The 17,066-nt window shown below is 44.7% G+C and overlaps 1 protein-coding gene across 1 annotated transcript in view; it reads left to right on the forward strand.

The window, feature by feature from the left end:
- The window catches only part of GRIN2A (glutamate ionotropic receptor NMDA type subunit 2A), a 365,414-nt gene extending 348,917 nt beyond the window's left edge, over positions 1-16,497 (forward strand). Inside the window, exons 13-14 of the mRNA XM_044747218.2 lie at positions 3,546-3,784; positions 10,882-16,497. Coding sequence (XP_044603153.1) covers positions 3,546-3,784; positions 10,882-12,681 — 2,039 coding nt within the window. The 3' untranslated portion in view covers positions 12,682-16,497. The remainder of the gene's footprint in view (positions 1-3,545; positions 3,785-10,881) is intronic.
- The last annotated feature ends 569 nt before the right edge of the window (positions 16,498-17,066 follow it).

Here is a 17,066-nt window from a genome sequence, read left to right on the forward strand (position 1 = left end):
GAGGGTGAAAAATTTGTAAAGGGATATATTTTCTATTTTTTTTCCTGCCATAAATATGTATGCTTTTTCAATCCTGACTACAAAAGCTAAACACACATATATGGTTGTGGTACAATGGTAAACTGAACTGGCGTGAGCCCCCTTCACGCTGCAAACACATCCCAATGCAGGGTTAGAAGCGTGTGCACACACACAGACTTGCACAGTGCACAGTCAAGGTCAAAAGAGAGGAAAACCTCAGGTGCTGGAAACAGAGTAGAAGGGGATAGTCTCCTGGGTTTTCAGCTGAGGGGCAGCAGCCTAAGGGGCTTCAGGCAGTAGGGGTGGAGACGAGAGCTCTAACTTCCACATGGGGGCCCTCGACTGTGCAAAGAGAGTAGAAAGTAATACCACTGCCTAAATCAGAGACCTTCAATGAATCAATGCGTCTGTGAAAAGGAGACTAGAAAAAACTGTCCATCAAAGTGAAAAAAGTACAAGAAAACTCGCCATCTGTTTGAAGCTCTGAGTGAGAAATTAAAACCCAAATGAGTATGGAAGTCTAAATGTTTACTATTCAAATGGTGTGGTAATTACAGTAAAAACTTTGCGTACAAAAACTGGTAAGTGGAAGCACCTGGAACCAGGGCAGGAGCCCACTGTAGCCCGGTGTGCTTGGGAGCCTGTTGGGTTTTAGGGGGAGAACAGCTCTGCTGAAGACTAGCTCATAATCAAAAGTTACGAGTGTCAAAGGAAGTAATCCACCATGAGAGTCAACACACAACAAACAGAAGAATTCGAATTCCAAGAAGTAAGGTGGCGGGGAGGGGCAGGGCGGAGAATAATCCGAAAGCCTGTTAGGTTTGAAATTATTAAATGTATAAAAGTTTTAGAAATCATAACAGAAGAGTAGGACATTATGATTAAAAAAAGGTAGAACTTTAAGAGAGCTGGATGAATGTCACAATTAAATAGATTAAAACCTAAAGCTAAATATTACTAATGAAAGAATAAATGAACTGGAAAATAGATCTGTGGGAACCATCTAACTCCATGACAGAGAGAGAAAGGAATGGAAAATGTTAAAACAAAATTAATAATATAACCTAGAGGATAGAATGAGAAGGACCAGAATATTTGAAACAAAATTTTCAGGAGGAAAAAAAAAAGATAGAGTTATTATGTGTCCTTAGGGAGTCGAAAATTCGTGTGACGTCACTACACACCTTATTAGAATGACTAAAATCCCCAACACCGACAACACTAGTCAATTCTAGTGAGGACGTGAGCAACAGGAACTCATTATTTAGCGATAAAAAGAAATGAGCTATCAAGCCATGGGAAGACATAGAGGGACCTCAAATGCATCTTATTAAGTGAAAGAAGCCCGTCTGAAAGGCTACATACTGAATGGTTTGAGCTATATGATGTTCTGTAAAAGGCAAAACTGTAGAAAGTTGAAAAGATCAGGGGTTGGCAGGGGTTGGGATGGGGGATGGGGAGATGGATAGATGGACACATGATTTTTAGGGCAGTGAAAACAACTCTATATAATACTGTAACGATGGATACATGTCGTTAAGTATTCAGCAAAACCACGGAAATTTACAACAGGAAGTGAACCCTAATGTAAACTATGAACTTCCGTTAGTAACAACGTATCAAGGTTGGTTCCTGAATTGTAAAAAATGTACCGCAATGCCAGATGTTAAAAGGGAACGGAGATGGAAAAAACGAGAAAACTCTGTACTTTCTGCTCAGCTTTTTGGTAAATCGAAAACTACTTTAAAAGATAAAGTCTATTAATTTTAAAAAAAGATAGGTTGGGGAGAGTTAATATTCAGAGCAACAATGGATGAGATTTTTCCAGAATTAAAGTTATGAGTCATCATATTGAAGAATCACACTGAGTTCAGAGCAGACCAAATAAAACAAATTCACGCCTGGATTCCACACCAAAGACAACACGAAATTCTCAGAAGCAATTAGAGAGAAAATACAGATTGCGTGGAAGTAATGACCATTAGAGTACTAGCTGACTTCTCAATCTAGATCAGAACAAAACTCAATAATGTCTTCAAAAGGTCAAGGAAAAATAATCGTCAACTTCGATTTCTGTGTTCAGCCAAATCGTTTAAGACTGAGAACAGACAAAAAGCAATACACACTAATTTCACAAAACTTAGAAGAGAAGGCAATGTGAGAGCAATAATTGTGATTAGCCTCTTCAAAAGAGAATCAAATAAACATTGGAGTATGTCCTTTATTTTTCTCTGCATGTCTCTTATGTCTTAGTATATATATATATAACACACACTATAGTCATACTTTTCACTGAACATTATATGCATCTCCCCTGATTTTCACTGTCTTTGAAGGATAATTTTTAAAGGCTGAATCATAGTCTAAGTGTCATAGTTTAGTGAACTGCTAGACAGTTAGTATAATTGCTAGACATTCATATCAGAGAACTTCCTCCTAAATGGCAAATGGACAAATGTGCATAAAAGAGAGACGAATTCATGCTAAGCATGCTGACATTTTTTTCCATTGAAAACCCCACCTGCTTCTGCTTCTTCTTCCTCCTTTTTTTTTTTTTTTTTTTGCTGAGGAAGATTGGCCCTGAGCTAACATCTGCACCAATTGTCCTCTATTTTGTACATGGGATGCCATCACAGCACAGCTTGATGAGCGGTATTTATGTCTGCACCCGGCATCTGAACCAGTGAACCCTGAGCTGCCAAAGCGCAGTGCACGAACTTAACTGCTACACCACTGGGCTGGCCCCCACCTGCTTCTTTCATTGCCTACTGAAGTTGGGAGGTGTTGAGATGGCAAGGGGCCATTCGGAGCCCATTGGGATGTCTCTTTTCAATCTATGTTTTGTGCCTAAGTGCGCTGCTTGTAGGTGACTGGGGGTTCTAAAGAAAGAAGAAAAAGGAAACTAATATACTTGAGGACCACTGTGTGTCAGGCACTGTGCTGGGCACTGTCTTTACAACAATCCTGTGAAGGCTATTATTTATGAGATCTTACCATGAGTCAGGTGCTCATCTAGGAATTTTGCATACTAAAGTGCATTTGATCCTCACCAGAACTCTAGGAAGCATGCACTACTGTTACATCCATTGCGCAGAGAGGGTAACTGCGGCTCTGAGGTCACACAGCTGGTAACGGATGAAGTCACGGCTGGAACGCAAGTCTTTTCACCGTAGCATGCTGCAGTTTATCCCGTGTTCTGTTCCAGGCTTGTGTGGGTGTTGGGGATAGGGATAAAGAGAAGCAGAGAGGGCAGAACATACTGATAATGACCCAAAAAACAAAACAGGAACTGTGCCAACCCTCTCCACATGCTCTCATTTCACCCTCCTGCAATGATATTAGGGAGGTGTTATTACCATCATTATCTTTACTCAACAAGTGAGTGAAGGCAGACCAGGAGAGCTCAGTAACTTGCCTTACTGTTAGACAGTTAGAAGTCACATACGTCTGTCCCAAACCCAGTGGTATCTGCCCCAGTGTGCATGCCCTGCTCCTCATGCCTGTGGATCTTGTCGTCTGTCCAGGTGAGATGGAGGAGCTGGAGACACTGTGGCTCACGGGGATCTGCCACAACGAGAAGAACGAGGTGATGAGCAGTCAGCTGGACATCGACAACATGGCGGGCGTGTTCTACATGCTGGCGGCCGCCATGGCGCTCAGCCTCATCACCTTCATTTGGGAGCATCTCTTCTACTGGAAGCTGCGCTTCTGCTTCACGGGCGTGTGCTCCGACCGGCCTGGGCTGCTCTTCTCCATCAGCAGGGTCAGTACCCCTGGCGGCTTCTTCCTCATGGGGCCGTCAGGGCCAGACAAACACGGGGCTTCCCGAGAATCAGGGAGTCTTGACTCCTTGGATGGGGGAGGGGGTCCTGCACATCCTCCTGTCACTCAGCAGCCGTTCTGGGGCTTGTCAGAAGGGGGTCCAGATTCTGTGCGTTCATAACCCAGAGACTGCAAACCTACATGACTGTGGAAGCCAGAGAGGAAAGGTAAGTGGCTAACGCAGGCTGAGCATGAGAAAAATAGCACAAATGAGATGAAAAATAGCAACTGAACCTGGATGTCAAGGTGAGGGAACCACAGTGAATGCTGGGAACTATGACAAATTGCATAATTGTTCCCACACCCACAGGGGGCAGTCATCCTCAACTCCTGCCCAGTATTGTCTTCTGGGAAGGCAGGGCCAGTCTTATCAGGTCTTCTAGTTTTTAAAAGAGAAAGTGGTCATCTGATTAGATGCGAAACCTTTTGGTTTTTAAATATTAGTAACTAAATCCATTAAAAGCCAGAAAAAACCCAAAACACTCCATGGGCCAAACACGGCCAGTCTGTGGCCTCCATCACTAGCACCCAGATGTGCCATACAACACTGCTAAAATTCCTCTGTGGGATGTCACAACTTGTGCATTCATTCCAGCAGAACACGCACCAAGAAACAAAATCTATATGCAATGCTACGTTGTGTGTGTATACGCATCTAACAAACCACAAGAGCATGTGTAATGCACCAGAGCCTGAAATGGAACACAGATGTGAAGAACCATGAGAAAATGCACACACATCAAACAGAAAACAAAAATATCCATTCAACCCAATGTAAACTACAGCACAGAAGATGCGTGCTATAGTGAGCTCACACGCGATCCAGGAAAATCTCTCCTCCGGCTGCACGATATGGCATGTGTAGGTTGCCATCAAAAGATACATGTGACATAATTCATCAATAATGAGAACAATTAGGGGAAATGCTGAGGTTTGTGGAGCACATATATGTGCCAGGCACCATATAAGGACTTTTCTTCATCTCATTTAACCTACAAACCAGCTCTATGAGGTGGGGACTGTTATTAGCCCCAGATTACAGATGGGGAGATTGAAAGTTATGAGGTTAGGGGAATTACCCAAAACCACATAGCTTTGCTGGAGCCAGGATTTGAATCTAGAGCACGTGGTACCACACTCTTACACCAGCAACAAGCATCAAATATAAGCAATACAAAAGATTCGATGCAATTCATACCACCCCACATGTATGTGCGTGCAACTCACATAATACATATTTATATATTTAACACAATCTAGTCATTTACTTGCATCATGATAAAAGCACATACATACGTTGTTCACTCATCTTCCAACACAGCATAACATTATCTAACTATCTGGCAATCCATCATCTATCTATCCATCCATCCATCTATCCTCTCATCTATTTATCTACCTATCTCTCCCATTTCCTCACCTTGGAGTTTTTTTCACTCTGAAAACATTTAACAAATTAGGATTTGAAACATGGTGAAAAATATTTGGTTAAAACCATCTAATTTTATATGCTTATGTTTATTGGGAAAGCTAAATATTCATTTTAAAAGGAATGTGTGTAATCTTGGCATTTGATGATTTTTAAGAATGTTGGAGATTATGTAGGTACACATTAACTTAATGAGGAGGATTTATTTTCTCCATTCAGTAACACCCTAAACTTGGATTCTGTGCAAATACGTACTTCCTAATTAGCTTGATGGCATCTAAACACGCAGATTGCTTAAAAATAACATGCATGCATACAGCTAGGTATTATGCCAACTTTAAGCTAATTCTCTCCACCAATTACTAAAGGCTTTCCATGTCCAGGTCATTCTGGGATTATCGTGAGCAAAGGCACGCTGTTGCTTTTACTTGTAATTACTGCTTGTTTTTAGAAAAGCATCGCCTCTGTTTGAGATACCGTTAAGCAAGCCAAGATGATAGGATTGGCATGACGAGAAATGAACTGAGTCCTTCACTCCCGTCCCAAGCATCTTGAGGGGCCTGAGTGGAGGGGGCGCTGAGCAGACAGGAGCAGGCGTTGTGCTGTGGCTTGACAGGCTGGTAGTTCACTTCAGCCTCCTGTCCCTAGGACACTGCAGGGACTTCTGTGCCCCTTGAGGACTCCCAGCCACCATCATTCCTGTATCCTCGAAGGCTGCAGGGAGCCCTACTTGAGCACTGACCATCCTTCTCCCCAGATAAAATTTGTCTTTTAAAATAAATGCAGTCCGATATGTGTGAATAGAAAGATCTCCTACTTAATGGTACGTTCTTGCCTCTCTCATGTATAGGGGAGCTCAGAATAGACTCACCCTCTGACGCTGTGTACAGCAGGGCTTCTGGGTTGCTAAAAAATGTCCTTCCTTTCTGGTCAAGGCCACCACCCACCTCTACAGCTTGTCTGATGTGCATATTCACACATATGCCACCTTCCACATATGCTTACTTACACAGCACAGAGAACACACGTGGAAAAAGAGTATCTTCATTGTGAGCACACAATCATTTTCATTAACAAACCTGCAGTGGGAATTTCCCAGCGAAGAACCTGCTTTCCTACAAATGCAGGACCACAGTTACACACTGAATTATGCTTAGTGTGTGAGCAAGGGCCTGGGCCACCTATGTTTCCGCCATCCTCTCTAATCCTCCCAAGACTTTGTGAGGTTGATATGATCACATGTGTCTTATGGATGAAGAAACTGAGGTCCAAAAGCTTAGAGTGGGTTCACCTTATGTTTCCTTGAAGCAACAGGGCTCTTCTCACTTCGTCTGTCATCCCAGAAGAAGACACAAGAATGGAAAAATTATCTGTGTATGCAGGGCTGGGTGGCATGCGTTAGTCAGTTTCCGAGTTTAGGCTCCTTTCTGAGGGATGTTGATCCAGGATGCTCTGAAATTGACTTCTACCCCAAAGCAGGCTTTTCTGTACATCCACCATACCTCTCAATTACAGCTCTTTCAGCACATGGACCATCCAGCTGATAGACTTACAGCTATTGCTATGCAACAGACACACCCGGCCCTCCTTGTGAGCTCGACATCCTTTGGGATGCTCCTGGATAATGCGAAGCAGATACAAACCTACGATACATGCACTCCTGGCACTGCCAAGGGAGAAGGCCAGGGCTCAAAGAGTCATTTATTGAACACTAGAGACGAGCTTCTCCCACAGCCCCACCCCTTGTCTTTTACAACTTCCACAAATGTCCCGCCTTGTCTGTGGGATGTTCTTAACTTTTGCTTTCTATCCAAGACACTTTCCCTCTCATGCAGAAAAATATAGTCACTGTCACCAGCAAAAAGAACTACCCCAGTTGTCTCCCGACACGTGAAGAATGGGAGACTAAGCACAGCCAAAGACCAGGGAGATGGAAACCATGGCCGCCTGCCCAATGGGCTCAGATGGGGGGAGCTTGGAAACAGTGAAAGAAGCTTCTGGCTAACCCACAATTGGGACCAATAGACTAGAAGTCAGATACTGTCTTAGTCCATTCAGGCTGCTCTAACAAAACACTATAGAGTGGGTAGCTTATAAATAACAGAAATTTATCGCTCACAGTTCTGGAGGCTGGAAGTCTGAGATCAAGGTGCCAGGAAAGTCAGGTGAGGGTCCTCTTCTAGGTCATAGACTTCTTGCGTCCTCACGTGGTGGTGGTGGTGGGGGGGGCAAGAGGGTTCTATGGGGTCTCTTTTATAAGAGCACGAATCCCATTGATGAAGGCTCCATTCTCATGACCTAATCACCTCCCCAAGGCCCCACCTCCAAGTACCATCAACTTTTAGGGTTAGGATTTCAACATATGAATTTGGGGGGGGTGGGGGACACAAACATTTAGACCAGGCAGACATTTTAGAGATCTGGCCCAGGCTCCAAGAAGGACAGCAGAGCCCGTGCCCCGTTGAGGGTGTTCTGAGAGGTCAGGAGCAGAGCAAATTGCCTGGAACGGCACATTGAGTCATCAAGGCTAATTTTATCTGGGCCCACTGGGTGGCTGAGAGGGCATCTTATTTCCACAACTCATAAAATGTAGCTGGAATCTATGAATAATAGAGAGGAGAAAAGAAAGAGAGAACTCTGCAGGGAAGAAAAAAACTCCAGCCCAGGGATTTGGTTCCCCAGGTAGGGTTAGGCTGCCTGTCTAACCAGAAAGCCACAGTGGCTTTCCAGAACAAACCTTCATTGTAAAGGGCAGCATGCATTTTCTTGCAGCTTTGACAGAATGGGCGCTGTGTGCTCATGTTGGTGAGAAAGGATAGAGAGGCGAGGTGACAGCAAAGAAGGGCAGATCAGGAATGACTGAGGAGCTTGTCCAGCTCACGTTTATTGAGCCCCTGTGTCAGGTGCTTTGTTGGCATTATTGTATCTTGCCCTGGTCCCCACCTTAGGAGTCTATGGTTCCCATTTTATAGATGTGGAAGTTGAGGCTCAAAAAGATGTAGTGGCAGGGGCTGGCCCCGTGGCCGAGTGGTTGAGTTCGCGCGCTCCGCTGCAGGCGGCCCAGTGTTTCGTTAGTTCGAATCCTGGGCGCGGACATGGCACTGCTCATCAGACCACGCTGAGGCAGCGTCCCACATGCCACAACTAGAAGAACCTACAACGAAGAATACACAACTATGTACCGGGGGGCTTTGGGGAGAAAAAGGAAAAAATAAAATCTTTAAAAAAAAAAAGATGTAGTGGCTTATCCAAGGTCACAGAGCTAATAAAGGATGGAGCTGGGACTCAACGTCCAGTAGCTTCCAGGCCTCTGACTCTTCCCATTGTTCTGTAATATGCACCTCCCCTCATCAGCAGCCCATCTAGAAAATGGATCAAGTCAGTTAGAGAATGCCGTCATCAAAACCTGGGATGCAGGCATGGTTGGTCACGTTGACTCCTTCCCATGGCTTCAACTGGCAGGTCAGCACATGGGAATTGCCTTAGCTCTGTCCTGTCGGTTCCCGGGGAAACCAAGGATGGGAGAAAGCAGCCAGCAGCCATCCTCCCATCTCCTGAAACATAATTCAGCTCCCTGACCCCTCCTGCAGGCCTCCTGCATACAGAGAGACAGCGAGCTCATCTCAGCGGGTAGAAGCATATTGCTCTGATGGTGAAGGGGTGGAGGGAAGTTCTCACAACCTTTAGGGGGTAGAGGGGAGCTCATGAGAATTGACAGGGAGCCAGCAAATTCCTGTCAGCCAGCAAAACTTCAGGGGAAAAAATGTAAAAACCGCTGTTTTCATAATGCTAACAACAGGGAGAAAAGGCACAAATCTTGGCTGATTCAAACATATAGGAGACACACTGATTTTCACCCCTAGTAGCAGAGTCCCCCGAGGTCAGGGTACAAGATTATATTACTAAATTGGGCAGGGAAGGCATAGGTTAGCATGAAAGGCTCAGAGGCGCTGTGCTATGTGAAGTACGTGGTGAGTTTGTATGATTTCGACATCCAGCAGCCCTGGAAGCAACGAGGAGGAGACATTGCTTCCTGGCTGGGTGAACAGCCAACCACACATGACGTAGAGAAGGAGGCTAAAGACAGGGATGCAGGAAGTGGGAAAGGGCATGATGCCAGGTCTCGGCCTCGGGGAGCCTTCGCCACGCAGCCTGGGGTTGAGAGGGGCAGAGAAAGAGCCGCTCAAATGCATAGCTGTGGGCTTTTCTGTTTATTGTTCCTTGAAGGCTGGGGTGGGCATTGTCTTTAGAAAACCCTGGGGACAATGCAGCAGTGCAAATGGGTTGAGGCTGTCACAGTTCTGTGAGCATCCTTGTGGGTGAAGCTTGTCCCCACCATGGGGAACCGATGGAGCCACTATTATCAGAGTCCACAGTTAATCACTCATATTTGCCACTAGTTTATGCCAAAGTCAGCAGCAGCTGCCACCTTCGCTTTACAAACCCCTTCTTGGGCTGGCTCCCTGGGAGGACCAGGTCAAATCCTGCAGCTTTGATCTGATTGTTTCCTTTAGGTACAGCTGCCAAAATCTGGGGGCAGGAGTGGGGGAAGGGGGCCACAAATGGCAATGTCACTGGTTCTCCTTCGTCTCCTATGGCAGCACGAGTCAAGATCTCTTCCCTTGGGTTACTTCTAAGTAAAAGTAAATAGCTATTTTTAAGAAAGGAAGAAGATGGAATGGAAAGTAAGAGACCTATAGACGGGGCTGCTTATATCTGAGCTCCCCAGGAGTCCCGAAGTCACTCAGTTCCTGGATGGATTTAAATGCAGCATCACTGTGTCGTCGGGACTCTCCACTGTTCTTAGTAACTAAAACCCAACTCTAACTATGTTGAACAAACTCACACACAAAGAATGTATTAGTGGGGTGGTCCAGGGGTTCGAACCATGTCATGCCTCTCCATCCCCTGTACTCTGCCTTTTTCTATGATGGCTTCATTCTCAGGGTAATGTCCCCACGCGGTGGCAGGGACAGTCTGCTGCACCTGCTCCTTGCATCCCAGCATCTACGTCTACCCTTCCAAAAGTGTCTGAGTGGTCACACGTGCATTTCATGCCTATGCTTAGACTAATCAGAAAGGATGCTCTGATTCACCTGTCTGAGCAGGATCTCATGCCTTGATTGACAGCTTCAGTGTGTGGGTAGAGGGAATTCCCCAAAAGAATTAATAATAGGTGGTCCTTTTGTGCCAACTTAGTTTGTCAGTACCTGACTCTCTGATATCCAGACTCCAGTGATGATCCTGGGAAAGTTTAATAAAAGTGTGAGTTAGTGACCTGGGTATTGGGAGGTCAATTAGATATCCTTGTATGCCAATTTGGAAGCGTCAAGACCCTGATAGTTACAAGAGCATCAGTTGATGCCTTTTCTCAAACTCCGTGTATAACTATGTGTCAGATAATCTGGTGCCAGAGAGACAAGACAAGCCTGATGCTTTGCCACTGGTCTCATACATTTAAGAAACATCATTGGAATTCCGACTGGATTTCACTCTTTCTCCAGGGCTCCTACAAGAAGCACATATCTCACCTTTGCAGGTAAAGTTCAGCTGTGAAGTGGTTTCCTATCCATGCTGCTGCTGATGGTGTTTTATGTGACTTCCCACAGGGCATTTACAGCTGCATTCATGGAGTGCACATCGAAGAAAAGAAGAAATCTCCGGACTTCAATCTGACTGGATCCCAGAGCAACATGTTGAAACTCCTGCGGTCAGCCAAAAACATTTCCAACATGTCCAATGTGAACTCCTCAAGAATGGATTCCCCCAAAAGAGCTGCTGACTTCATCCAAAGAGGGTCCCTCATCATGGACATGGTTTCCGATAAGGGAAATATGATATATTCAGACAACAGGTCCTTTCAGGGGAAAGACAGCATTTTTGGGGACAATATGAATGAACTCCAAACATTTGTGGCCAACAGACACAAAGATAACCTCAATAACTATGTGTTCCAGGGGCAGCACCCTCTGACTCTCAATGAGTCCAACCCCAACACGGTGGAGGTGGCCGTGAGCACAGAATCCAAAGGGAATTCCAGGCCCCGGCAGCTTTGGAAGAAATCCATGGAATCTCTACGCCAAGACTCGCTGACCCAGAACCCCGTCTCCCAGAGGGATGAGGGACCAGTGGAAAATAGGACCCACACCCTAAAGAGTCCTAGGTACCTTCCAGAAGAGGTGGCCCACTCGGACATTTCAGAAACTTCGAGTCGGGCCACGTGCCACAGGGAACTTGACAACAATAAGAACCACAAAACCAAGGACAACTTCAAGAGATCTGTGGCCTCCAAATACCCCAAGGACTGCAGCGAGGTCGAGCGCTCCTACCTGAAAACCAAAGCGAGCTCCCCCAGGGACAAGATCTACACCATTGACGGCGAGAAGGAGCCCAGCTTCCACTTAGATCCTCCCCAGTTCGTTGAAAACATGACGCTTCCCGAGAATGTGGACTTCCCAGATCCCTACCAGGACCACAATGAAAACTTCCGCAAGGGGGACTCCACACTCCCGTTGAACAGGAACTCCCTGCACAACGAAGACGGGCTTCCCAACAATGACCAGTATAAGCTCTACTCCAAGCACTTCAGCTTGAAAGACAAGAGCTCCCCTCACAGCGAGGGCAGCGACCGCTACCGGCAGAACTCCACGCACTGCAGGAGCTGCCTCTCCAACCTGCCCACCTATTCAGGCCATTTCACCATGAGGTCCCCCTTCAAGTGCGACGCCTGCCTACGGATGGGGAACCTCTATGACATTGATGAAGACCAGATGCTTCAGGAGACAGGGAACCCAGCCACCCAGGAGGAAGTCTACCAGCAGGACTGGGCGCAGAACAACGCCCTCCAGTTCCAAAAGAACAAGCTAAGGATTAGCCGTCAGCATTCCTACGATAACATTCTCGACAAACCTAGGGAGATCGACCTTAGCAGGCCTTCTCGGAGCATAAGCCTCAAGGACAGGGAACGGCTCCTGGAGGGAAATTTGTATGGGAGTCTCTTCAGTGTCCCCTCAAACAAACTCTCGGGGAACAAAAGCTCCCTCTTCCCCCAGGGTCTGGAGGACAGCAAACGGAGCCAGTCTCTCTTGCCGGACCACGCCTCCAATAACCCTTTCCTCCACTCCTATGGGGATGACCAACGCTTAGTCATTGGGAGGTGCCCCTCAGACCCTTACAAACACTCGTTGCCATCCCAGGCAGTGAATGACAGCTATCTTCGATCGTCCTTGAGGTCAACGGCATCATACTGTTCCAGGGACAGTAGAGGCCACAGCGATGTGTATATTTCCGAGCATGTTATGCCTTATGCTGCAAATAAGAATAATATGTACTCTGCCCCCAGGGTTTTGAATTCCTGCAGCAATAGACGCGTGTACAAGAAAATGCCTAGTATCGAATCTGATGTTTAAAACCTTCCATTAATGTTTTATCTATAGGGAAACATACGTAAAGGCCAACCTTCTGGAGGGTAAATGTCGGATGTCCAATAGTGCCCTGCAAAGAGGAAGAGGATTTAGGAAGGTATTTTTTTTGTTGGTTCTTTTGCACATGGCTCCATGCCATAGTCTTCCACTCAAGGAATCTGGTGAGGTGTGTGCTGAGCACAGCGGATACCAGATAGGTGAGTCCTTAACCAAAAAAAATAAATAAATAAAAGGGCAAGTCTCCCGGACATGCCTGCTAGGTATGTTGGCAATAATGATGCATTGGATGCCAATGGTGATGTTATGATTTCCTATATTCCAAATTCCATTAAGACCAGCCCGCCATGTAATTTCCTCATCGGAAACACCTAACGGTTTCTCTAATACAGAATAAGCAATATGGTATGCATGTAACTCTGACACAGACAAAATAAAACCGTTGAGAATGCATCTGCACCGTAGCGAGATTGACATGTGCAAGAGATTAGGAAGTTTGGCTTTGTAACCATTTCAGCTTTATTGTTCTGCCTTCCGTCACAGCCCAGACCCAACCCCAGAACTCCAGGCTCCCCCAAAGAATAGTAAGTGAGTGTGTTCGTGGTAACTCTGCTATCCTCATTCTAGTCCCTTTCCAAGACATAGCTGAAGTCAAAGGCCGGAAGGGCCCTCAGGCAGAGAGCTACAAGCATCTCTTTGGATGTCGATTTGTGTGTTTCACAGACACTCTCTCACCCTCGGCTTTGATGGTCTTGTTCAGAGCTGCATAAACTAACACATTTATGTCTTCGATATCTAAGTGTGGATCTTCTGTCTATGACACAGCGGCCGTTGTAGTCTATGCCGAAGACTCTCGTGTACGTAAGTTTGCGTTCCTCCCTCTGGTGATGACTCAGGGTTGTATAGTATCTGTTACCCCTCCCCTCCCAGGTAACCATAACTCATTCAGTCCCTGAACAGCCATGGCGGTGTCTCCTTAACTGTGTGTTGCTGTGCCCAGAGTTGTTAATGTGGTGGCATGCACCAGCAGCCATATGTGTACTGTGATCTGTAGGAAGTACAATGCCAGCTGTCTGCTGAAGGCTAGCACGGTTTTAGGTGTGTCTTCCTTAACGTCATGAAGTTCGGTTGGATTCTCGTTTCCACCCAAACCTCCTCAAATCAAAAGCCTTCAAAACATGAGAGACACTCATGCATCTACCCTGAGCATCCTCCAAATTGTGGATAAACTCTAGTGGGACAAGTGATTTCTCTCTTCTGAAATATTCCCTCTATTGGAGGCAAACTGCTTCACCAGCACCAACAGAGATAAATGAAAATTCATCAAAGCATTTGTCATTTCTGAGTCGCCTCCGTTATTCCATTCTTATGCTACTCAAATCTGTGCCTGTGTGATATGAAATGATACTCATTTTCAAAAACTGGGAGAGGAAGGGAGAGTCTCCATGCATAGAAAGCTCTTAACACAGTGCCCGGTACGTGCAAAGTGCCAAGAAAATAAGTAAGTAAAAGTACTTGTTATAACACTTTATCAGACCTAATTTTTCTAGTTTAAAAATAAATATTATAAAACCCGCAAATGTATTAAATAAAGATTTTATACAGTCCTAATCTAGTAATTAGTGTCTTTTAAAAAAACACTGATGCCCCTGCAATATTTAGGATAACTAGCCATCAGTTTTTGCAGAGTACGTGGGTCTCTTTGGTTACTTGCTGCAGAAACCCTGAGCTAATGTCAACCAACCTGCTGGTTTCCCGGTTTCCTCTGGCATTTTGCTTTGGGTTCTTGGAGAAAGGGACAGAGTGGCAGGGTGAAGTGTTACCCTGTCTCTCTTACTCATGGCGTGTTCTGTTTTGTAGGTAGTGTTTTCCTGTGATTGGGCAGATGCAGGAATAATTCTCTTAGAGCTTAAGGGTTCATTGACTGGCTCCATCTTTGGGAAAGTGCACTTAACCTCAAGAGCCCTATAATGATAACAAGTGGTTGCAATAAATTTCAGGGTCAGTGGTAGGGAGGCAGAGGGAAGCAACGGGTGAGAAAGTGTTCCCATTATTTTTGAGGTTGGAAGGCAGAAGGGGCTGACTAAGCGCTGATGACAAATGCACCTGAACATTGCATTTTATTTCATGGATGTTGCAATCTTGCTGCCCTAAAACTCAACATTGGAGACGCCTAGATTGAAAGACCTGGAATAGTCGCTCTAATTTCTAATCGTAGGCACCCCTCTGACTATATTGTCTTTTAGGACTTTCTGCCTTTGCTCTTCCATTGCATTCCAGACCTATATTCCCCCAGCCAGGATCACCTCCATTTCCTCGCAAGACTAGCGTGTCTTAACACGAAATGAATTAAAAAGTCTCCCCAGAATACAGAGCAGTGGTATGTCAGCAATCCAAAGAGGCTGACTGTCTTTCTCCGGTGCCCTCACAACCCAGGGGGCTGCCAAATGTGGCAGAGACCTCCAGGGAGGGTGCAAATTACACTCAGAATGATTCCATAGACCAGAAAGTCTTCTAATAACACCGTTATTTCTGCTATTAACCCCATACTTCTCCGGATAAGGAAACTAAAAATGTGGCTTCTGGAAGAAGCAACAATAATCTAGTGAAAAAATATAGACTTCTTTTAATACCTAAAGTGTTTTAAAAAATAAATAATCAGGATTGGATGATACATAATCTCTCTCTTCCACAAATTCACTAATTCTTAATTGTGATGATCCCAAACCTAAGGAAATTGACCATTGATCAGATGATCAATTTCCACGTGAAAGATAGTAATGGAGAGCAATTCAGAGGTAACCCGAGTCAGTTCAGTTCTTTGGTAAAAGAATAGGAGGATTATAACATCCAACAGTACGTGATGCCTATAGTAGAGGAGGTGACGAGAATTAAATAGGAGGCCCTGAACTATGGCCCCATTACAAAGGGTCCTCTGACATATCCCAGCTTTGAGATCGTATCTTTGTTGATGCCAAGGAGCCAGAATCTCTGAACCCAAATTTGTGCCCGAGTTGCATCTGACTCAAGTCGGAGCTGGCATCTGTAATGATGTTTTATTAACTCGAAATGGTTTCCTCCACTTGAGAAGGACCCATGTGGTCCTCAGATAAATACTCCTGAATTCAAATTCTCGTATTTCTGTCCATGGGTAATAGTACAAGCACACAACCAACTTAAAATATTCTGTGTAAGAGGAAAGCTTCCTAGGGTGTGAATTCTACTCTGGGAAACCTTTAGGTTTCTGGAGAATTGTTTCCATTATCCTTACACCTGCAGGTTCTTAGCCCACTTCTGGTTTCTGTGGCTCTGAGAAGGCAAATCCCTAATGGGGCTATTTTTCTGCCAGTCAGGTTTCCATGAGGGGGGCAGCGTTATAATATCCTTATTTGTTACTCTTTCATCCTTTGAAAATCTCATTGCATTATTTCAGCCAGCACCGTGACTGGGTGTCTCATGGATTATTCTTGGTTTTCTCTTCTCTGTTTCCTAGGGTGCCGGAGAAGTTTTCACACTTAGCTTTTCTGCTCAAAGTATTAACATTCACCCATTGCAGCAAAATCAGTCAAATCAATTCATGCTTATTTTCAGGGGAGAAAAAGAAAATTACACCTTGTTTACAAATGAAATAGTTTCACTTAAATGGGACTCTAGCCAAGGCAGTTAATTAGTCAAAAGATCCACGGCAGCCATATACTCACAATTGTTTATTCTATTTGATGCGTCTGCCACTGATGTGTATTTAATATTCTGCATCCTTCTCAGGAAATGACAAATGCCCTGAATTCTTTGCAAATAGAATTGCTAATGAAAAAGAAAAAAAAAAGAAGTTGGTGTTAATTAAATGATGATTAAAAATTTATCTTCTTTAAACCTAAAAAGTGCAGCTTTAATAATCACTTGTCACATAAGTAAATACCTTGCACTGAAATCCCCTCGTGGTTTTAGACCTAAATAAATACTAATTTGAGAAACCTAAATATCTTTCAGAAGAGCTGAATATATTCGTTAACTTTATGCACTTTCCTGTACTGTTTCTTCGTGCATAGCTGTTGTGCATGAATCCTTGACAAGGAGACATGAGTTGTTTCTGAAATAGAGCCTGTTTGTATTAACCATGGCTATAGTAGACATAATTGGACTTCAAGAAAAAAGACAAAACAAAACTGAGTAGCTGGAAGGTAAATTCATCGGTTGATATTTAATGTGAGTCAAGGGTTCTATATGAAGGCGTATATCTAACCCTCTATATAAACGTTCTATACAAAGCTTCTATATAAAGGATTCCAAAAGTGGTGTTTATTTTCACTTGAGACAAAATTAGACCTTTCCTGATACCCCATCTTCTTTTGGTAAACAGGGTTGACAGTGCT

Source organism: Equus asinus, chromosome 14, assembly GCF_041296235.1.
Source record: "Equus asinus isolate D_3611 breed Donkey chromosome 14, EquAss-T2T_v2, whole genome shotgun sequence".
NCBI classification, from domain to species: domain Eukaryota; kingdom Metazoa; phylum Chordata; class Mammalia; order Perissodactyla; family Equidae; genus Equus; species Equus asinus.